At 40.4% G+C, this 23,328-nt stretch overlaps 1 protein-coding gene across 4 annotated transcripts in view; it reads left to right on the top strand.

Moving 5' to 3' along the window:
* Positions 1 to 23,328, top strand: part of LOC124789301 (huntingtin-interacting protein 1) — a 523,418-nt gene that overhangs the window by 459,090 nt on the left and 41,000 nt on the right. For 3 of the 4 annotated variants that reach the window (XR_007016111.1, XR_007016107.1, XM_047256618.1), the window contains exons 10-15: positions 4,395 to 4,479; positions 4,574 to 4,662; positions 10,309 to 10,515; positions 10,799 to 10,979; positions 12,802 to 12,891; positions 16,754 to 16,801. Coding sequence is in view for 1 of the 4 variants with exons in the window: in XM_047256618.1 (XP_047112574.1) it covers positions 4,395 to 4,479; positions 4,574 to 4,662; positions 10,309 to 10,515; positions 10,799 to 10,979; positions 12,802 to 12,891; positions 16,754 to 16,801 (700 nt within the window). In the remaining 3 variants the exon portion in view is untranslated. The remainder of the gene's footprint in view (positions 1 to 4,394; positions 4,480 to 4,573; positions 4,663 to 10,308; positions 10,516 to 10,798; positions 10,980 to 12,801; positions 12,892 to 16,753; positions 16,802 to 23,328) is intronic. The other variant, XR_007016110.1, reaches the window with a different exon arrangement.

Raw genomic sequence — 23,328 nt, 5'->3', positions numbered from 1 at the left:
GTAAGTTTCTGTAGTGAGCCACACAAAGAAGGGGTCACAAACCCAGTGAACACACTTAGGGAACCTCAGTGATACTGTTGCACTAAGGTGTTACGCCACAAAGAGAAATTTCATAATGGCAGTGGAGCAGGAGGTTAGTATTTAGTATTGTGTGACTGTTGAATTAAGATATGGACATCAGAATCCATACATATTTCTTTGCAGTATTGAGAGTAAAATTAGCATACATTTCTTCAGTCAAACATAATATATGTAGTTTATTTGGAATAAATTTTCGTGTAGTGGTGGCTAAGTGACAAAGCTCTAATATATATGACAAGATGGTTCCAGTTTGTTTTATTTGTGGTGGAAAATCGTGGTTCCGCCATTCCAAGCCGATCTTCAGGCTCTTGTTAATTCATTTTAACTTTTCAGCCGAGTAACCGTCTTTCATTGGGTGATTTGCTGTTTCCTTGATAAACAGTGACCTGCATTAGTTTTGATATGTTATAAGATTATAAAAATATACAAATTGGAAGCATTAAAAGTGTGTCGTATGATTGAGGCATTGCTTGGTACATAAACAAAACTGCTGAGCTTTATTGTTAAACCAGTATTCACAGGTAATAGAAATGCACATGCTGTACTGGCTGATTACATTGTGCCAGAAATACAGACCAACTGGTGTGAGGAACTGTGTTAAGTGGAGTAACAAGGGCAGAAAGGAGTCAGGGTCGAGGGGGGGGGGGGGGGCGAGGCAGCAAGTATGTGAAATGGGAATGTGGCACCATTGAGCTTGCTCTGGCACAGGTAGGGAGAGTTGTGTATGGGACACTGTGACTTAACAGGAGTAGAACAAAGGAAGAAGGTAAACTGTGAGAGGTAGGTGGGTGTGAGTGCAGCGGTGGAAGTTGGTTTGGGACAGAGGGTGGTGATTTAGGCCAGGGAGATTATAGGAATAAAGAATGTCTTGAAGGATAATTTCTATTTATGTATTTCTGAGAATCTGTTGGTGTTGGGAAAGGATCCAGATGGCATGGACTGTGAAGCAACCATTGGAACTGAGTATGTTGTGCTCAGCAGAATGTTCTGCCACTGGACAGTTAACTCAGCCCATGACAACATCAGTTACAACAGAACTTGTCTATGATACGGCTCCTTTCACAGGTGACCCTGCCCCTGGATAGACTGTAATTGTAAAGGGATTGGAGTAGGGTGTGCTTGATGCTTGCATTGGATAGGTCTTGCATATGGATCTACTGCAGGGGTATGATTCATGTGGTAAGGTTTGGAAGTATGTATATTGCATAAGAATGGAATACCACATTGAGAGGTGCTTGAATGCAAGTGTGACATTGAAAATAAATCTTTGGATAGGACTGAAATTTATGTAGGATTGATAATGCTGTTAAATAGGTTGCCAACAGTGTTTTGGGTTTGTGTCGTATGTTTTGAGGGATGTTGGGAAGGAGTTTGGGCTATGTGGATATGCAGGAAGTCAGCAAGGCAGGGCCCAAGTCCTACTTGGGTTTGATGAGGCAGTTCACTTGAGGCACGATAGGTATTGTTTGCAACTGATATTCCAAAATGGGTGTTGGATGTCAGTAAATTGGAAATGTTTAGGGGTGGTGCAAAGACTGCTGCTCACAATTTTTATGGCAGTGATTTCAGTTTGGTAGATGGGGTGCAGGTAGTTAAGGTTGCTTGCTAAAAGAATTTTCTGAAGGGAGCAGAGGTGATGTGGAGCTTGTTTCGTGATTTGTTTGTCCAGTGGTAGATTAGTGATGGATAGGGACAGGCAGGCTTTGAAGATTTGAAGGTTGTCATGAAAGGAGTGGTGGTGTTCAGAAAAAGTAATTTTTATGGCTGGCATGTTTGAAAGCAGGGAGGGGAGGAGGAGGAGATTGTATGGGTCAGGTGGCATTTATACAACAGGATGTGGGACTACAGGTAGGAATACTTTTCTGGACCAACATAGATTGATAGAACAGGCACCGCCTGAGAATGAAATGTTGCTGTAAGGGGGGAAAAGGGTTGTAAATGAGTGAAAAACATGGGTAAACAATTTTGGAAATACTGGAAGTAAAATTGCCTGGTGTACACTGAGGTGACATGCACATACACAAATGTTGGTAGTTTCATGTACAAAAGGTATGAATTGGTGGAGGTGTCATTTGTTCTCGGGTGATTCATGTGAAATGGTTTCCCATGTGATTATGACCACATGATGGGAGTTAAGACTTTGTAGTGGAATAGTAGTTGGAGGTGGTTGCATGGGACATACCATTTTGGAATTTATTAAGGAATTCGGTATTTCAAGATCAACAGTGTCAAGAATGTGCTAAGAATACCAAAGTTCAGCTCACCACGGACAACGCAGTGGCTGACAACCTTCATTTAACGACAAAGAACAGTGGTGTTTGTGTAGATTTATCATTGTTAACAGACAATAACCACAGAAGTCAACGTAGGATGTACAAGGAATTTATCCGTTAAGACAGTGTAGCAAAATTTGGCGTTAATGGGCTATGGCCGCACACAACCTATACGAGTGCCTTTGATAACAGCATGAAATTGCCTTCAGCACCTGTCCTGGGCTTGTGATGACAATGGTTGGAGTCTAAATGACTGAAAAACTGTGATCTGGACCGATGGGTCTCGATTTCAGTTAGTAAGAGTTGATAGCAGGGTTAATGTCTGGGGCAGTCCCTGCAGAGGCAAGGACCCAAGTTGGCAACAAGGCACTGTGCAAGTTTATGCTGGCTCCATAATGGTGTGAGCTGTGTTTACATGGAATGGACTGGGTCCTGTGGTCCAACTGAACTGATCATTGATAGAAAATGGTTCTGTTCAACTACTTTGACCATTCGCATCCATTCATGACTAGTTTGAAGAACATTCTGGACACTCGAATCATTTGACAGCCCAGATTGACTGACATGAATCGTATCAAACACTTATGGCACTTAATTGAGAGGTCAGTTCATGCACAAAATCCTGCATATGCAACATATTCACAATTATGGATGCCTGTAGAAGCAGCACAGCTCTATATTTCTGCAGGGCACTTTCAGGGATGTGTTGAGTCTGTGCCACATTGAGTTGCTGCACTGTGCTGGGCAATAGGACACAATATTTGGAGGTGTCCTATGACTTTTGTCACATCAGTGTAAGTTAGAGGAAAAAGCATGAAGCAAACATCTGAAGCAGATGTAGGAAAAGTGAAAATAATACACACACAAGGTGGCTGAAGGATCTGTCAAAAATCGCTTCACAGTTTGAGAATTGAAAACATAAAAAGAATTTACACTGTGAGTTGTAGAATGGTTCCACAGTTAAGAGACGTTTATTTTAATATCGATGATTGTTGCACTTCCCCTCGCCCCAGTATGCTTTCTTTGTGGTTGTTGAACTCTACCTCTTTGATGGCTCCATAAAAACCTGTGTCCACATTAAGGCCCTAACAGTCAACAGTATCTGCATGACTAGAAATGGGAAAAATCTTATCTATAATCCTCTCACCCGTCCCAAACTGGTATTCTGCCACCCACTCACTTGCAAAATATGCTAGTACATCCTTACCTAGTAACAACCCCTTGCCACATGGGTTGTACCCCAGTGGAAGACCCAGGGGCAAGACCTGTCTTATGCACCCACCCAGAACATCCAGTCCAGTCCTGTCACAGGCATCATCACCTACCGTATTAGAGGAACTTTAAGTGAGCATGACCACCAATCAGCTGTGTGCAGAAATGAACGGTCACTGACAAACTGTGGCCAATTGCGGTGCATGCTGGTGAACACAACATGCTAGATGTCAGTGCCCACTTCACAACCCAAGCTATGAGGATCATTTCCCCTTGTTTCTCTAAAATATGTATATGAGAATTGTCCTTGCAAGACAGTAATCTTGTTATCCTCTTGGGCTCGATCTCTGCTAGCCTCTGTCCCACATGGACCTCCACCCCTTCCCCATGACCTCCACATTACTCGGTCTACATTCACACTCCTCTCTGCAGCCCTGTTTCTCAGTCCTGCCTTCCCCTCCACCTCATTATGCACTACCCACAACTCTCCATGCAGTTCACTGGTGCCATATTCCTGTCCAGTACACTTGCTACATCTTCTCCAAGCATTCAGCCAACATACTCCAATGCTTTCTCCAATTCCTCACCTTGTTTCTCCACTCGCCCATCTACCCATTTCAACCTATCGCCCCATTCAAGGGCAGTATGGTCGGCCGGGACAAGACAGTATAGTTGGCCAGCACAGGACAGTTATTATAATTATAAAAATATATTACAACTTGAGTCACAATAGCAGTGTACTGCTTGATAAAAATTTCACATGATCTTTGTAACTAGTGCATTGTTTATTGATGTAAAGGGATTCACTATTTTTTTTTTTTTTTCCAGGACAGTGAACTTCTTCAGGAAAAACAGCTGAAGGATGACCTACTTCAGCAGACAGAGGATTTTTCAAGATACCAGGAAACAGAAAGTAAAACAATTTACTATCTTAAAATCAGTTTATTATTTTCTCTGTTGAGATTAAATTACATTTTCATTTGTTTATTGTATTACTTGTATTACAGAGAAGGCCAAAACAATAGAGGAAAAGTTTCAGAAATTAAAGGAGGTGTACACAAAACTGAGAGAGGAACATATTCAGCTAATACGACAGGTAATAATTTCTTGTTCAAACAGTTGCTTTCAACCTTACTATAAAATTCTTTGTAAAGGGAGGATTTCCTGTTCACAACAGAAATATTGACCATGTGGATGTCATTATCTGTATAATTAAATAAAGTGAAATGCTTTCAGAAAATATTTTTTGTGAAAAGAGATCGCATGGTCCTATGGAGGAAATTAATGGTGTTGATGGATAAATAACTGGAAGGATTCATAGTCTTGGCACATTTTGATTTATTTAAACATTTTGTGGCATCAGATCTATGACCTTCAGGTTTTAAAGAGAGCAGAGAAAAGGAAATGTAGTTGTAAATTGACATGTTTCTTGCATGTCACTGCTCTTTTTAACATGTAATGATGCTTGTAAAGTTGAAACTGGTAAATGTTTAAATAAGTCAAAATGTGACCAAGATTAAGAATTTTTCAGTTTATTTAATATTTGTCATCTTTAAATGTGAATGAACAGACACAAAAAAGTATTGTGGCTTACCTGTAAAATTTAAATAACTACTGGAACATGTAAGGAACATTATCCAAATGTGATCATATCAACTTCTGTAAATATCTTGCCTACTGTAATAATGTATTATTACTTCTAATCTTTTACTCTCATATAATTTCAGTTTTAATAAAAAAACTATAGTGATGTGATTAGTTGAGGGAGATCTATGTACCAAGTGTGGAACATTCAAGGACTGTGTGTTAATTTGGTTTATATTTATTTAAGATACATATTTAACATAGAGTGAATCAAAATATTTGGTTAGGTGGCGAGGAAAGAAATTTTACTTTCAGTACCAGGTCGAGTGATGGAACACAGTAATCTAAATCTTAGCCATCACACATTCATCTCTGTAAAGAAATTGAGTTTCATAAACAGGGTATTATTAAGGAACAGTTCAGTATGGGATAATATGCACTGCTGTGGTATTAGATGTCATCAGTGCTGGCTCTTAATGACTGAGACATTACAGAATGTTAGTTTTAACCAGTTGTCATCTCTTTAGAACTTGACACTCAGGATCTACACTATCTGTGGCTCCCTGGATATAGAAGTTTTAGCACACACTCATAACAGTCTCACTATTGCCTTGCTGCACTTCAGTTTCTATAAAGCTGCTTTCCTTGTGAATTTTCCCTGACAAGAATGCTTGGGCTTAACTATTCCACTCAGTACGTCATGTCTCTAGGGGTACTGTCTTTTTAAATCAATAGATCCTTTCCTGAAGAACTGCAGTAACCTTTCACTGAACATACAACCTCAGTTCTCTTTGTCGGTGTGTACTTCGTCCTTGCATATATTCTCCTTTCCTGTGCCTCGTACTGTTACTCACTTAACTGATAATCTCCATTCCGTTTTCATTATTCAGTATTGGATTTCATTGAAGTAGTTAGTATCGAGATGGCAGTAAACATAGTTTAGAATTAAACTGGTACCATGTGGTAAATTTTCTATCAGAATTTTTGTTATCATGGGAGTGAGTACGTATGATTGCCAAACTTGGGTTATTTTCAAAATATATGATGGGGTCAGATACCTGGAGGCAATTAAAATCAAAAATTGGCCTGAGTAAAAGAGGAAACTAGTAAGGCTTAAGTTAAGAAAGGACTGATAAGCATCTGAGATTGGACCAAGTCTGCTAGTGCTGGGTATGGGATAAAGGCAGTATACAGCAAGCATCTAATCTACCTTCAAATTAATGATGCATTTTCAGTGCCAGTGATTCACTAATTCCTTATCTCTGTGTTTATATATCCTGGTGTTGGCTTCATTAACATATCTGCAACTGATTTGCGGTAGGAAAACATATCTTTTCCATTACATGATGATAAGATGTAATTTGGTAACAGGTAACATACTTTCATAAGTTACGACATTATCAGTCAACTTGATTCAGAAATATATTACTTTCCATGTGACAGGTTTCAAAGATTTTTTCCTTTTCATTTCTTCCCCACCTTTCTTTACTAAACTATAATAAATTTTACATTATTGCTAACTCAGTTTCCTCGCATTGGTTCCAGCCTACATTCATCTTGTTCCACTTCACTATTAAAAGATTTTATTTTCTGTCTTGGATCTGCTGCTTATATTTCTCAACAACAAAAATAAAATTTTTCTTCCTTGTAGTATTGTTAATATCCAGTGGCAACTCCAATTTTTATTGCCTTTTGGCCAGCGGATTAATCACTATTCACTATGAGCACTTAGTATCACCATAAATAACTCTGGGAGTATCCAGCATGTGCTATACAACAACAGTGAGGATGAGCTTGAAAAGACTCAAAAACTACAGTGGTGCACTAAACTTCAGGAGAAAAGTAACTTTTGCATGATGTGTCAGTGTGGTGAAACTTGGACCATACTGGTCCATTGAAAGACAAGCTACAGTATAATATAGAAGGTAACTGAAAGAAATACACAGTAAGATGAACAGAAATGAAATATTCAGAGGCAATAATTACATTGAAGTCATCACAATTTATGATGGTATCCTGAACGTTACATATGGGGGACGTTGTTCTTGACAGTACGTGTGGTCACAACATATGGCAATGCATGCTGTGCAGTGTGCTCCCATGCTGGCCACAAGATAGGTAAGGAATTCCTCCAAGGTTGACAACTGCTGGATGTTCACTGCTGCATGTGGACGTTCTGCAGTATGTCTTCACAACACATCTCGCACATGCTCCACGGTACGTGTGTGTGTGTGTGTGTGTGTGTGTGTGTGTGTGTGTGTGTGTGTGTGTGTGTTTTTGGAAGTCAGTACACCCAGTATTGTTGTGACATTTTACTCCTTTCCTATGTCCATCTTTCCAGAAGTCCGTACAGTTCAAAGTTCATTTTATGGATGACAATGTGCAACCACGTCGAACTGCATGGATGGAGCAGCTCTTGAAATGAGGATATATGGCGAATGGCCTGGTCTGCTTGTTCCACTGACTTAAATCCCATGGAGCACATACAAGATGTATTTGGTTGATGTATTGTAGGATGACCACATCCTTACCCAACATGTGGCCAGTGTAGGACCACATTGCAAATTATGTTTTGCTATCTGTGGTGATCTTACACCCTATTAAGGACCATATTAAATTCAGTTACTACACAGTCACGTTTTTTACAGTATCCATGATAGATAAGCTCAGTCATTTAATTGGCAGTATGGTAGCTTCCATGAATGCTTGGCTATGACATGGTGTATTCTCTGTTTGGTGTTCCAAGGACTCTGTTGCTAATTGATGCCATTCCTATGAATGAGCTGTGTAACAGTTTGGAAAAACGCCTTGTAACACCTGAAAGGCTGCAATTTCTGTGCAATACATACCAAACTTATTTTATATTATTATTAACTGGCTGTCTTGCCAGCCGATCAAGAGGGTAAAATTTTCACTCCGAAGAAATTTACTGTCTTGAGTTCAACATGAATGGGAATTGTTGTACATAAGAGTACATTTGCAGCAGTTGCACCTCTGCGAAGTTGCCCATGGAGCTGGGTACAGTCTGTCTACTTCTGGCTACTAAGTTTTCTTTGAAGTACAAGCTGAGATATACATCTCTGTGTAACCTTCCATTGTGATGTCTTCCAATACCAGAACCACATTATTCTAGTCTGAGTTTGGACTAATTGATTATCCAGTCTTGAAGCACCTGTATCCATCATAAATGAGCCCATCTCTGCCCTGCCTTGAATGAGACACATACTGTTGATACCGTATTTACTCGAATCTAAGCCGCACTTTTTTTCCGGTTTTTGTAATCCAAAAAACCGCCTGCGGCGTAGAATCGAGTGCAAAGCAAGCGAAAGTTCTGAAAAATGTTGGTAGGTGCCACCACAACTAACTTCTACAGTCGAATATATGTAGCGCTACACAGGCATGCTTTGTAGGCACAAAAATAAATACTGGCGCCAAAACCAATGAGTCAGTAAATAAATTTTTTTTAAAAAAAGATGGAAGACGAGCTTTTTTCCTCCGCCCCGAGTTTCGACCACTGCATTTTCATACATTATCCAACGGAATAATACAAATTCCGTATTGTTCATCTTCGAATGTAGCAGAATTTCAATGTACTACGAAAATCCGACTGGCAAGACTGTTTGGGATGTTTGTCAATATGGCCAGCTCTACATTCTGAACTTTTTCCTACTTGTGAGGAGAGATGGTTGCTAATAGGAACCTGATGAAATTTGAATCACATGCAGTATTCTCTTCACCATAAGAGTAATACGAATATAAACATTTTGCCATGTATTCTTTCGTGTTTCTTGCTATCTCATTTAAATCCTGTCTGCCTAATAAACTACGACTGCCTAATAAACTACGAAACTAGAGACAACAGCAAACGCGGAAGAATATACTTATCGTGTCATGTTTATATTCGTATTATTCTTATGCCTAATAGTGATACAGTCAGAAATGAAGCACGGCAACTGACTAGATTTTTAAATGTAAGACGACTCTAATTTCTGTGCAGAATTTGACGTACTAAAGAAGCGGCCGCAAAGATTTTCAAACGGAGAAAAATTTTCGCCTAACTCTCGTTGAGAACATGTTCTATTATACGCAGTCTATTATTTGGTTCTTGTTGATCATTATCAAAGAAAACAGCAGTGTAAGTGACAACAAATAGCAGTCTCTTGCCATTGTTTCGCGAATGAGACGATTCCTCTCTCTTGTTTTTTAATTGTAAGCGGCGGTAGCGTGCACAAAAGCAAGCCATGCTGCGAGCGGCGACACGCCGTAAACACGCACTATCAGAATGCGACAAACAATGTATGACACAGCACAGTAATTCATTTTCAGCTTAGAGTGACGTAAACACCTATAACAAACAAAACGGCACTTATCAGATCAAAGCAAAATAAGCAATCGATCCAAACCAGACGAAGCACGTGAAAAAGGAAGGGTACCCGTATAAATACGAACGGAGCGCCTGACGCATAGCAATGGCTACCTGGTAAAGTTTAACTGCTAAGCTTACGACTCGAACCAAACTACTGTAGCTGTATCGTGATTCATTATACCAAAATTGTGTCCCATATTAGAATGGACCAAATTTGTTTCGATTTGGAGGTGCGGCCTAAAACTTTTCTCTCCCCTTGAATTTCGAGTCTCAGATTTCAGGTGCATCTTAGATTCGGGAAATTTCTTTTCCTTTATTTCGAGTCTCATTTTTCAGGTGCGGCTTAGATTCGAGTGCGGCTTAGATTCGAGTAAATACGGTATTCAGTATGCAGTCATTCTTTCCAAGCCAGCAGCTACAACACTACAAGAAAGAATCATCTTCACTATTCTGGCTTAAATATGACTTTGGTACAGAAAGGGGTGAATTATGCCGCCACAAAAGTCTTTGGTCATTTACCAAATTGCATTAAAATTCTGACAGATAACCAACAAATATTTAAAAACAAATTCAAAGAATTTCTGATTGACAACTCCTTCTCCTCAGTAGTTGAATTTTTAGATATTAAGTAGTAAGTGGCAAAAAAATTATATTCTGTAAGGAAAACTTATGTTAAACTGATAAGTTTCACATCATTATGAAGTGTTGTATTCATGATCTATGGAACAAGTATTAATGAAATGTAATGTAATCAAAAGTAAAATTACCTACGCCATTTTCTGCATTTTTTAGAAAGCAGATGTAGATAAACAGTTACTTCATGCAAGAACTGTAAGTGATCAAACTCAGAGGCTGCAAGCAGAAGCAGAAGCAAAATTGCAGGAAATGCAGTTTGAGAGATCAAAAATGGAGCAGAACCTTGTACAGTCAGCAAATGAGGCTAGCGAACAGGTAGCTGCACTGAAGGCTGCACAAGAAACTGCAAAATTGGAGAATGAGGTTAGTAAAATATATAATATGAGGCTGCCCCACAGCCTTCCCTTTGCCTTTCTTTAGCATGATCCAGTAATTTTACATGTATGATGTGTAGTTTTATTACATGCTTAAAAGTTGGGAAACATTACTACAGTTTGAAATGAAATGTGGAATCATATAAGAATGTTTAAAACAATCGAAATAAAATTTAAAATGAAAATGTTTTAACTTACGCATGTTTCATCTGAAGTATTTCTCTTTTATGTAATACTATTGCTTGAAGGAAGATGGATACGTTTGCTTACAGACACTTGCAGCGCGAGTGGACTGGGTGTTAAAAGAGAAAAGTAATCTTGAAAGTGAACTCCATGATCTTCTATCACAGAAGGAAGAGTTAGATCAACAGTTACAGGAAGCAGAAGCTAAGCATAAAAAATTTCAGGATCAGTTAAAGAAAGAGGCAGAGGATAGAATGAAAAGCATACTTGGTAAGTATTGCTCATGACAAACATGTTGGTGTAAGAACATAAATTGTCAAAATGGAATGAAGTTCCCGGTTTTTTTCTTTCAAAGTGATGCTATGGCAGAAACTTGTATTGTGTTCAAGGAATGGATGGAAAATCTCCTAACATAGAAAAAATATTTAATTATAGCAGGCAACTGTACTAAAAAGTGGAAGAAAATGCTTTCTTTGATTTGTAAAATTCCATATGGAGGCTTCCAAAAAGTTGTTCTTGTTCCTATGTATTCATTATTTGTCAGTGGAACAGGAAGGGGAGGAGGTATATTTCTAGAAAGTACAGTTCCTTCATATGTCTCTCCGAAGATGAGACTTTAAATATAATTTATGTGGAGTCCATTTACATTTGTCAATATTGGTTAGCTCCAGGATATGAAGTACAATATCACACAAACCATAAGTATTGCTCTCGTAGGGTTCATGAGGACAAGATTGTGGTTTGTACTAATCATAGTGTGTGTAGAGGCACTTAAACAATCATTCTTGCTACACTCCATACGTGAAAGGAATGAGAAGATGCCCTAGTAATTGGTACAGTAGGAAGTAGTCTCTGCTATGCAGTTCAGTCATTTTCAGACAAGGGATCTCGAAGTAAATGAAAAGAAAACAATTTGAATGTATTAGTGGTTTCAAAAGACAGATTCTTAAATAATTTTTTTGAGCTACTGACACTTCATCAGACATACGACCACTTTCACTCAATTAACTAAAATTCTGCAGATTTAGAATTGGAAAGATTGCAACCAGAATTTTAGGCTTTAGTTTTCTTAAATTGAGATCATGCACTTTCTGGTGAATTGTAAGTGATGGTAGCCATTGATTATGATTCCAGGACTGTGAAGTGTATGAGCAACAGTTTGCCAGTAAAGTTGCCTGATTTATGAGGATCTCAGTTTGTGCGGTTCAATATAATTGGGATGAAGGGAAGATATCTTAGCTTCAGCATTTCTAGTCACCATTTTTAAATACATGCTGCTCAATTGTTAAAATAGAGGTACTGATGTCTGGCTTTTTTCCTCATTCCACGTGCTCTGGCTGATGTGAATAACTGACTGTCTCCCTTCTGTTGAGAAATGACTAACTGGACTACACATCTGCCTTGATTGTTTATTTGGGCCCTGTCACTATCTGACAAATGCAAACAACAGTGGACTGGTGATTACTTGGTTTCACATGCTCAACAGGCTAGCTTCCATTAGCTCTTTACTATAGCTTGTACTTTTGAAATGAAAGTTATTTACTGTCATCTGAAATGATAAGAATTGGCATCTTAGTATCTCAAATAAAATGTCTGATGAAGCTCTTTTCACTCATTTAATCAATTGAGTCACACTGGCAGTTAAAATATAAGAGAACTACCATCGTCCCACAATAGTCAACTGGAGACCAGGAACTGATTTTCCTTGTAAGTCATCCTAAATGCCCCTGTTCATAAGGGATACTGCTTGAACTTTTGGAAGGTTCTGTTTGGCTGCACATTTTTTGCTTTCAAATACTCAATTTCAAAACTTACAAATAGAATGTAGGTTACATTGTTTATTGGGACTTGACCATCTAAAAACAGTCTTGAGAACGGGATTCTCCTGAACAGTAATTGAAGTCTTCTGCATTATGTTTATTGTTGTATGATGTGTAAATTTAACTGATATTTAAACTTAATATTCTAATTTAACTTTCAGTCAAGTAGATTATTATTATTATTATTATTATATCATATCATATCATTGAATATAGGCTATTTTTTGCTAATTATGGAGTGATAATTCTGAAATTACTTCCATTTTTTCTAGTATCCTGTGTGGTGCAGGCTGAAACCATAGTGCAAAGAGCAATTCATGAAGTTGACAATCCAGCTTTATCAGCAGTTACGTGTACACCAGGTAATGAATTATGAAACAGATTTTAAGAAAAATTTAATGTATAATGCATTCGTTTGCTTATTTCAAAACACGTGCAAAGATATGAATAAACACTGATGTTTGGAAACAGGAGGACAAAGATGATCTAGTCTTCCTTAGCATGAAAATAATGATACGGTCATTATCCTCCATCTTCTCTTGTGTACTGGATTTGTCAGCAACTATATACCTACTATTTTATTTGGCAAGAAGTAGTCGATGATCAGCATATATTATCCAAATGAATATAGATGTCCATAATTATCAGCAGATATTGTAGTTCCAACAATAAAGAATAAGAGGTTGAATCATGCACTTACTTAATTATCCAATTGCTATTTTTGGAAATGAAGAGTTCAGATGTTAATCATGAAACAACAAAGTTGTAGGAAAATCAGGATTTTTTTCCCTCCAGGAGAAAAAGGAATTGGAAATCTAAAACTTTAGTTATTTCTATTCTGAATTATGTTTACATAGATTTGCAATATTAGTTGAGGGGAGGAAATGTAAAGGAAAAAATCATATTTTAACTGTGGAACTACTATTTATAAGATAGATTGCTTTACAAAAATAAACTGTTTTGAGATTTGAAGATGATGTGGGAGCAAAATGAAATAATTATATGTAAAGAATTGTACCTCCCTCTACTCCACCAAATAACTGCTATTTGCTTACTTCTTAATAAAGCAACAACATGCAAAAGTGATAAATACAGAAGCAAGGCTTTTTTAGAAATGTTTTGTTGGTGCATGTTTTTGTTTTCATATTCTTAGGTGTAAAATCTGCACCTTTTTGGGTGACTTGAAGTCTCTTGAGGGCACCTTGACATTTGTTTTTATTCCATTTCTTGTTTTTTCCCATCTTTTTAAAGAAAGGGGACCAGATAGTTTTCTATAGTGAAGAGCAGTGGCACTTTTGGAGAAACAGATGTGTACACATTTAGGCCATAGACAGCAACTACCTGAGTGTTTCAGACCAGTATCACAACTCTTACCTGTTTCAAAAAGGAATAAGACAACATACATTGCTGAACACTAATGAATACTATCATGCAATTTGAAATATTCTCAAAACTAACTAAATTATTACTGATGTTTAGAAAAGAAAACTTCTGCCAAATTAAAACTTCTTTGGGAAGATTGAAAAATTTAGAATGAACTTTGGATAGCATCCAGATGATTACATCTCACCTGTTTTATTTAACCACATCCTAGGAAAAACTGAGAGAGGTCATGAAAACACATTTCAGATGAATTCCTGCACCACATAGTAGCACCCATTTCACGTGATATTCAGATGTTGTACTTTAGCCCAGAAGATAATCTCTCAAACATAATGTACACAAATTGCAAAATAGCCATTATGTCGCAAGGGGCTGGAAGTAGGAAACCTTTATAGCCAAAATAACTGAAATGATACAGAAATTGATGCATAACTGCTGCTAACAGGAAAGCTTGCAACTCCCTTGAATGTTGCAGTATTATTGTAAGATTCTAAGTTGAGGAAGGACTGTTTTATTTGAAAGAAGAATTCAAAGATTTTTTTTCCACATAGCATGGATAACTACTCCCAAGAACTGAAAAATGAAGGGGGAAAAGCTTAGGTGCACTTTATAAACATTTTAATATTTATAATTAGGCTACACTGGGCAGGGCATGTATTTAGAATAGCCTACCTTGCATATTTTTCTGAAGGAGGGGAGGAGGAGGAGGACCAAAACAAGACTGAAGGATAAAATGATGGAAAATGTGATAATGTTTAATGAAAGTCACAAATAGGTGATTGATACACAGAATGGAATTGAGCAGAAGAGGTTTATTGAGGAGCCATGGTCACAGCAGTTTTTTCTTGATTACACTATAGTTATAAAAGTCACTTTTCAGAAATACTGCAGTCACTACAAGAAAATAGGCGTGTAAATTTTGTGTTCCAAAGACTATAATTCACTTTATACGGGAGGGTTTTAATTAAAGTGCAGCTACTAACTGAGATCCAGTGTGGGCTGTAATTATCTTAATGGCAGTGAAACTTGATACAATGGAAAAATCCAGGATAGAATGTAACATATTATGAAAAGGAAAGTGCCACTCACCATACAGCAGATATACTGATTCGCACATAGGCACAACAAAAAGACACTCACAATTTGAGCTTTCTGCCTTTATCTGTGACTCACCATCTCTGCTATATGGCGAGTGGCAGCTTTCCTTTTAATAATGTTGTGGCTGTGAAACTTGATAGATGTTCCAGTGCATTAATTTGGAGCTGATTTAGAACGGAAAAAAATAGTTTTGGCCACAAAGGGGCAAATCTGGAGTTGTGAATGCAAGAAAAACTGACAGAATCATTTTCATTTGAAATATATTACAGATGGGACATAGGCAGAAAATGCCAAACAAATGAGAAAGACACAATGTAGATTTAATTACTAACGTTTGCTTGCACAGTTTGCTCAGTATGAGCTACTGAGATGTCTACAAGATGATGCATCTTTAAGACCATGTGATCAGCAATTGCTCGCAGTAGTTGTGGCGGAATCTGAATGATTATTTCCTGTATACTGACCTTCAGAACAAGTAGAGACTGAACATACCCAGGTGAACACATTCTTTTAGATATACCTAGAGCAAAAAGCCTCAAGGATTCAGATCAGGTGATCTTGCAGGCCATGCATCTGGAAAACTTTGAGAGATAACATATCGGTGGAAGGTTGCATTAAGCAGATCTTTCACTGGGTGAGCGGCAGGTGGTGTTGCCCCATCTTTCATGAAAACAGTGGTTTACACACCATTGCACTGTTCCAGAACAGGAATCACATGCTGTACAAGGAGGTCTGAATAATGTACAGACATTACAGTACACCTGACAGACCCTCTGGGTATAGTCTCTGCAAAGAGGAATGTACCAAGAAGAAAGGTAGTTGTGAATACACACCACAGAGTCACATATGTTGAGAAATTCAGAATGTTTCTGCAGATCTTGAGGTTTCAGTTGCTGCACCTTCTGGATCTTGTACAGATGCCAGTGTAAAATAAACTGCGTAACTTTCCGTATGGTTGACCATGGGATGGACAGTTCTCATGATACTGACCGAGCGCTTGCACTACCTGGGGCTGCATGTTCCGGGCTGCATGGTCAGCTAGAGTAAAGACAGCTTTGTTGAGACTTCCACCAGGGTAGGATGCTATCCTCTTCAAAGTGCCACACTAAACTAACCCATTTTTGTGAATTTCATTATCATAATCTTTAAACTATTTAATGACATTGGGCCTCTCATCAAATCTTTGTCAGAGATACTCGCTCGATGCAACACTGTAACCACTGCAATTCACATAAAAGTGTTTCACTAATAGTGCACGGTCTCTCTTCTCAATAGTCTCACCGTTTATTCACATAATGGCTAGTCACATGACTGTGTATATCATACAAACAGTGTACAGTGCTTTATTTGCATCTGGTGGCCAAAATTGAAACTACGCACCTCCCCCCTCTAGTGTAAATTGGTTCTACTTTAACACATTAGCATATCTACCAAATTTTGCTACCATATGATAATTACAGTTGCCACTGGACCTCAGTGGGTAGCTGCACTTTAATTATAACAACTCAGTACTTTAAATTTCGACCATTCTGATAAATGTTTGTCTATTTTTTATTTATTATTTACAGTGTTACAAATCTAGCAGTACTTGAATTCAATTAGAATGTAATCTTTGTTTGCTCTCTTACTTAACTGATAAAATGTGTAAGGAATTTTGTGCTTTCTGTTTCTAATTTTATTCAACATAATTGTGATTTGTCTTTAATCAAAGAATGATCATTTATCTCAAATATTCTGTATCAGCCACAGAGTTGCTTCGAACTATCATCTCACAGCATCTTGCATGGATTTGTAAGTGAAATAAATAGCTTACATAGTAAAAAGCATCCAGTTTGTTTATTATCCCCTTTGATTGCTAGCTGTTCTTGTAGCTGCTTGTAGGCATATAATATATAAGAGCATTTCTTTGAGGTGGAAGCAAAGATAAGAAAAGTAATAAATGTGTTGCAGATGTTACTAAAAATTTCACCTCAGTAGTGAAACGATTACAAAATTCTTATTAAAAGTTATTAATCTTATGTTTTTATTAAACTAATCACTTTGTAGATTAAATTACTTGACATGTTGTGAAGGAAAATTGGGTTTTAATACATTTTTATTAGATAATGAATATGTTGTGTTTGATTTCCAGTCCAAAAATTTGAGGGATGATCCCTGATTCGTTGGTGCCTTTTTCCTGGCACCCTACGAGTTTCAACCCCACCCGCATGAATAATTGTCCATGTAATGAGTTTCCAAATTGAAAAAATGTGCAGGTGTACCTTCAGTAGTATCATGCTCCTAAAGCACTTTGGTGTTCAAACCAGGCTTAGACATGTACTTTTTTTTTATCAGGTGTAGTGATGTGTATAAACCCAAGATTTAAATACGTTATGAACATATATAATTTCCATAAATTACTTCACATTAGTGCTGGAAAATCTCTTTAAAGTGTCCAGAGACACTCTCTCTTTTGTGAGCATTGCAATCAATCACTTGGATGTTAACCCGTGGTTATCAACTACACGACTGATACTTCAATGAGAGAGTGTGTAGCAATGCACTCCTACTGCGCTGTAGCAGATTATGCATCACCCAGCAAAAGACAACATTGTGAGCATTTTTTCTCATGTCATAAGTGTGGAGTATCTGCTTCAGGTGGCCCATTAAATTATAACAAGTGTGGTAAGATAAGACCTCTTGTTCTGAACTGTGTGCAAACCACTGCAGCACCACGCACACAGTCGTTAGAAGACTGCAATCCCAACTGTGGTAGATTAACTTTACCTACAGTATCTCAAATCCATTTATTTGTATCTTGTATTTGCTTTAGTCTCTGTGTTTGATCACAGCAAAGTACAAATAAACAAACTTGAGGTACCATGGGCGAAGTTGATCTCTGTCGGACAAGATCATTTTACTATTTGCATATTCCCTTGATCGCAATGTTAGCTTAGCTTCATTGAGCGTACTTGAAGAACATTAACAGTGTTTTTTTTTAAACTGTGTAAACTGATTCCCCACGCATCCCCACTCCCTCCCCCTCCACACTGCAGCCAGTTGCATCTAATGGCTGCTGACACCATATCTCACCACCATCCATCTAGTGCTTCCCACACCAGCACACGTTTGTTGTGCAGCACACTACTCCACCATTCCAGCACTGACACAGGGCGTGAAGCATTATGTTGCAGGGTGAGTCTGATCTTACTGCTACCTTAGAGTTTGCCCTCGACCAGTAATCAACCACCCCTCCCTTACACCCCCACCCTTCCAATCTACAAGTGCATAAAACTGGGTTTCACGCTTTTCTCAGCCACTGCATCAGCTCACGCGGATCATCACAGTCCCGGCGCACGCTCCTGTCACATCGACCGGCTGAACCCCACCGCCATCTACCTGCTGCATTTCAGTTCCTGCAATCCCGACTGTTGTTTGCTTCCACAGAGACAAAATTTGCAGGCTCCTCAACTACCAGTGACTCCATGCACTTCACCCTAAAAGTTGCGCAGCTCGAGCCCTACAGAGGTGTGTGACATCATCGCAGGCGTACCACAGTCTGGCAGGTTTTGTGTGTTGAAAAACTGCCCCTGTTAGAAATGCAGTGAGCATTGGAGGTCCCTGGCAGCCCCAGTCGTTCTTTTTTATGAAGTGCTCTGTCCGTAAGAGGAGTTGGGCCATGTACGACTGCAAGCTCCTCACGTTACCGGAGGTGGTTAAGTACCTGATTGATGGCGCCAACCTGATGTGCAGCACTTGGGACCCAAGAGTGGAGGCCGCCCTGCTGTTGACACCACCATCTGCCCCAGCAGAACTGCCTAAGACACATCCCACCTCACTCCCACCACCGGACCCATCCTCTGGTGTGAGGTGACAAAACCATGTCTTCAGGCAGCGAGGCACCTGCCACCACCCCCACGATATCAGCACATGGTTCTTCCACAATGCGTGACCCAGTACACCAAGAGGCAGCAGCAGAGGTGCCTACAGCTCCCAGCTCCCAGCTGGCGAGCTGTGGCACAGGACATCATGTGTTCAGCCATACATGCAGGGTGCGCTATGTGGTGCTCGCTGTGCGTGATCTACCTGAGCACCAGCACACTACTGTGGCTCCATCAGGCTGCATCCCCCCCCCCCCCAACTATCTGTACCCCAGCACACCCAACTAAGCCTGCCCCCAACCGCACTGTGTTGCCACCGCACACCCCGACTGCCAGTATGGCGGGGTGTTATCTCAGAGCTGAGCTTGTGATGTGACACTCGGAGGCCATTGTGTACCATGCTGCCACTCTTTCACAGACACTGGCAGCCACAGCCTTGGTCTTGCCGCCACCACACCTCCACCAGTGTCACTCCACTGATCGACGCTGGGAGTGGCTGCTACATCCTGCAACCTGCCCTCTTCCCCCAGGGGCTCACCACTCTTAGGTGCTTGGCTACCACAGGCCCCTAGCCTTTGCAGCATCTTTTCCCTTCTGTGCTGTGTGTGTTTCCTCTTGCTGTTATTTTTCCCCTCCCTTGGGGAACAGAATTGGGGTGCTATTGAGAATGTTCCGCATTGTCCGTCGCTGACCTAAGAATAGTCTCCCCATTGTTTTCTGTTTCCTTTTCTTTTCTTTGTTTACCTTCTCCTATCCATCCTCAGCTTCAGAGTTTGAGGTTCCTCTGTCTTCATCCTCCCTGTGTGCTCCTGAAGGCCGACCCATGCATCTGATGCATAACAGGTGACAGGGTAACGCATAATTCCCAGCTCTGGGTTGACAGGTTGGGTTTGCCCAGGGAGGGGTGATTGCTTGAGCTGCTAGCTTCCCAAATTGCTGATTGGTCCAACTGTCAGTTGTCCTGGAGGTGTGAACAGTCACCTAAGACGGGTACACTCCCTTGTGAAGGGGATCCCCATGTTGGAAGGAGTGTGCCATCTGAGACACTGGCAATCTTGGAGAATTTTCTCGTAATGAGCCAATCATCTTCACAATCAACTTTTACAAAATGTAAATACAATTAGGCTAACGATTCAAAAACCCTTCCAGCTGCACCATGGTTCCTCATGGTTTCACATACTGAAGACGGTCAGTCCTTTGCAACGGCAAATCCATTTATTATTCAGAAAGGTGTTGGTGCAATTGCCAGCCCTGTGAAATCCTGCTCTCGTTTGCGGTAAGGCACTTTGCTTTTGGAGACCAATCCTAATTCTCAAGCACAAAAACTGCTTGCTGCTTCACTTCTCTATGGCTATCCCATTCGTGTCGAGGCCCATAGAACTCTGAATTCTTCATGTGGTGTTATTTACACTAGGCTGCTTGATGGTCTGACTGAGGCAGAAATTCAAACATACCTCTCTGATCAGGGCGTCATTGCAGTCCATTGGCTGATGAAAAAAGTAGATGCATCCCTAGAGCCCCCACGTACTCTTTTTCTCACTTCTGATAGTGGTGTTTCCATCAGAGTTCAAAGCAGGCTATGAAATTACCACAGTCTGATTGTACATTCCGACCCTGATGGGCCCAGTGTCATTGTTTCAACCACACTCGAATGTCTTGTCAACACCCAGCCAAATGTGTAACATGTGGTAGGGATGCGCATGAGTGCGATTGTCTGCCGCTTCCTCCCCCCCACTGTGTCAACTGCGATGACAGCCGTGCCATCTCCTCTCAAGATCGTCCCATGTATCTCAATGAGTGGGCTGTCCAGGACATCCAGGTAAAAGAAAAAGCTCCTTACCCAATCACTCTCAAGTTATTGGCTAGTCACAAACCCTGCATTCTACCATCTGACACTTATAGTATTGATCTTGCTACATCTCGCTCCATGAAGGACATGGCAATGCAGAAATGTGACTTTAAATTCGGCTCTGAGGTTGTGAAATCGCCCAGTGTCACGGTAGCATCACTGTCCCGCAGTGCAACATGCCATCAAACTCTCTGCTTGAGGGGCAAAGTCACCAGCTACATAACTGGCTGGCCAGAAATACAGGAAGAGTACTGTTGTGTAGGCTTCCTACATCACTCCAGCCAACAAACACAGGATTCTTCCTCTGATAACTGGAAAAGCTCGAAGAATTCCAACAAAGGCAAACGTCTTCTCCTTCGCCAACTCAAAGATCCTCTTCGGCAGTGTCACCAGACGACACCTTTGCCCGCCCGGCCTCCATGTTGCTGGTGCGCACCACCAACCATTTTTCTGCATTAGGCTCTGCAAACCAACAGCACAAGAAAGCTGATGCTTCTGTGGACCTCATGGAGCAGGATCTTCCTGCCTCTGTGCCCTGTAGAAGCGAGTTTTCGAAGGCTAGCACTAGGCAGCTGCTGAGGTGACACTCCTTCATTTTTTCCTCACCATGACTCTCCTTCAATGGAACATTTGTGGCCTTCGATCCAACAAAGAGGATTTATGGCTATTTTATAATTACAGCGTCCACTTTTTCTGTCTTCAGAAAACAAAATTGCGTCCTCACTACTGCGTTGAGCTTTTGCATTTCTTCCCGGTCGGTTTGACCTTCCCCCTGAGGTTGGCATTCCATCTCTTGGGGGAGTCATGCTGTTCATATGGTATGATGTTAATAGTCAACCCATCTGCCTGAATACTCATCTTCAAGCTGTTGCAGTTCTCCTTTTCCTTCCTTATCTGACGTTTTCCCTTTGTACCATTTATATCCCTCAGTTATACAATGTCACCAGGGCAGACTTACCCAATCTTATTGGGCAGCTACCTCACCCATTTCTGCTGCTCGGTCATTTTAATGTGCACCATCCCCTATGGGGTTCTCCCAGAACCTGTCAGAGAAGTGCTTTATTGGATGGCCTTCTTAATCAACTTAACCTCTTATGCCGTAACACCGGAGCACCCACATTCCTTTCAGACTCCTTGCGCACCTATTTCCATTTGGACCTATCCTTCTGCGCTGCCCAGCTTGCCCGTCGTCTAGAGTGGTCCGTTCTTTCTGAAACCTACTAGAGCGACCATTTGCAATGTGCTACCTGTTTGCTGACTCCTATGCCACCTTTGTGCACACCCAAATGGCAGCTTAATAATGCCAACTGGCGGCTTTACTCCTCCCTGTTGACCTTCAAAGAACAAGATTTCCCCATTTGTGATGACCTGGTGGAATATCTTACAAACATTATCCTTACCGCCACAGAATGTTCGATTCCTCATTACCATGCTATGTCCCTGTCCCTTGGTGGACTGAGGCATGCTGCAATGCAGTTCGCAGGTGGAGGCGTGCTCTTCACATTTTTAACCATCATCCTACGATGGCAAACTGCAGTCATTATAAGCAGATGTGTACACAGTGTCATTGTGTTCTTCAAGATGGCAAAAAAAGCTAGCTGGATTCCATTCACTAGTTCTTTTAACAGTTCCACCCACTCCTCTGTCATGTGGGCCAACCTAACAGCTCTCTGGAACCAAGATTCAATCCCCAATTTTCCGGCCTGACAGTAGTAGACGATGTCTTCGTGGACCCTATTGCTGTCTCCAACACCTTGGGCCACCATTTTGCGGAAATTTCGAGCTTTTTCCAATATCACCCAGCCTTCCTCCATTGGAAATGAGCAGAGGAGTCTCGGGCGATAATATTCTCTTCTTTTAGAATTGTGAGTACTACAATGCCACCTTTACTATGATGATGAGCTAGATCATGCTCTCAGTTCATCCCATTCCTCTGCCACAGGATCAGACGCTGTTCACATTCAGATGTTGTAACACCTTTCTTTTGCAGGCAAGCACTTTCTGCATAAGGCCCTCTATTGTTCGTGATCTACACACTTTAAAAAAAAGTTAAGCATCACCTCGGTTCAGAGAATTCCGGAACGTACAGAAATTGGAATAGAGATCAACGTAAACATCATTTCTGCCCTTTTTATTGCTCATGAAAACTACACATTGCATGTTGTACCACCATACAGTGAGACCTTCAGAGGTGGTGGTCCAGATTCCTGTACACATCGGTACCTCTAATATCCAGCAGCACATCCTCTTGCATTGATGCATGCCTGTATTCATCAGGACATACTATCCACAAGTTCATCAAGGCATTGTTGGCCCAGATTGTCCCACTCCTCAACAGCGTTTCGGCGTAGATCCCTCAGAGTGGTTGGTGGGTCACGTCATCCATAAACAGCCCTTTTCAATCTATCACAGGTATGTTCGATAGGGTTCATGTCTGGAGAACATGCTGGCCACACTAGTTGAGTGATGTCGTTATCCTGGAGGAAGTCATTCACAAGATGTGCATGATGGGGATGCGACTTGTCTTCCCTGAAGACTAATTTCCTCACCAATATGCTACCGATATGGTTGCACTAACGGTTGGAGGATGGCATTCACATATCGTACAG

The sequence above is a fragment of the Schistocerca piceifrons genome, chromosome 1 (assembly GCF_021461385.2).
Source record: "Schistocerca piceifrons isolate TAMUIC-IGC-003096 chromosome 1, iqSchPice1.1, whole genome shotgun sequence".
In the NCBI taxonomy this organism is placed as follows: Eukaryota; Metazoa; Arthropoda; class Insecta; order Orthoptera; family Acrididae; genus Schistocerca; species Schistocerca piceifrons.
This window is presented reverse-complemented; position numbering and strand designations above follow the sequence as displayed.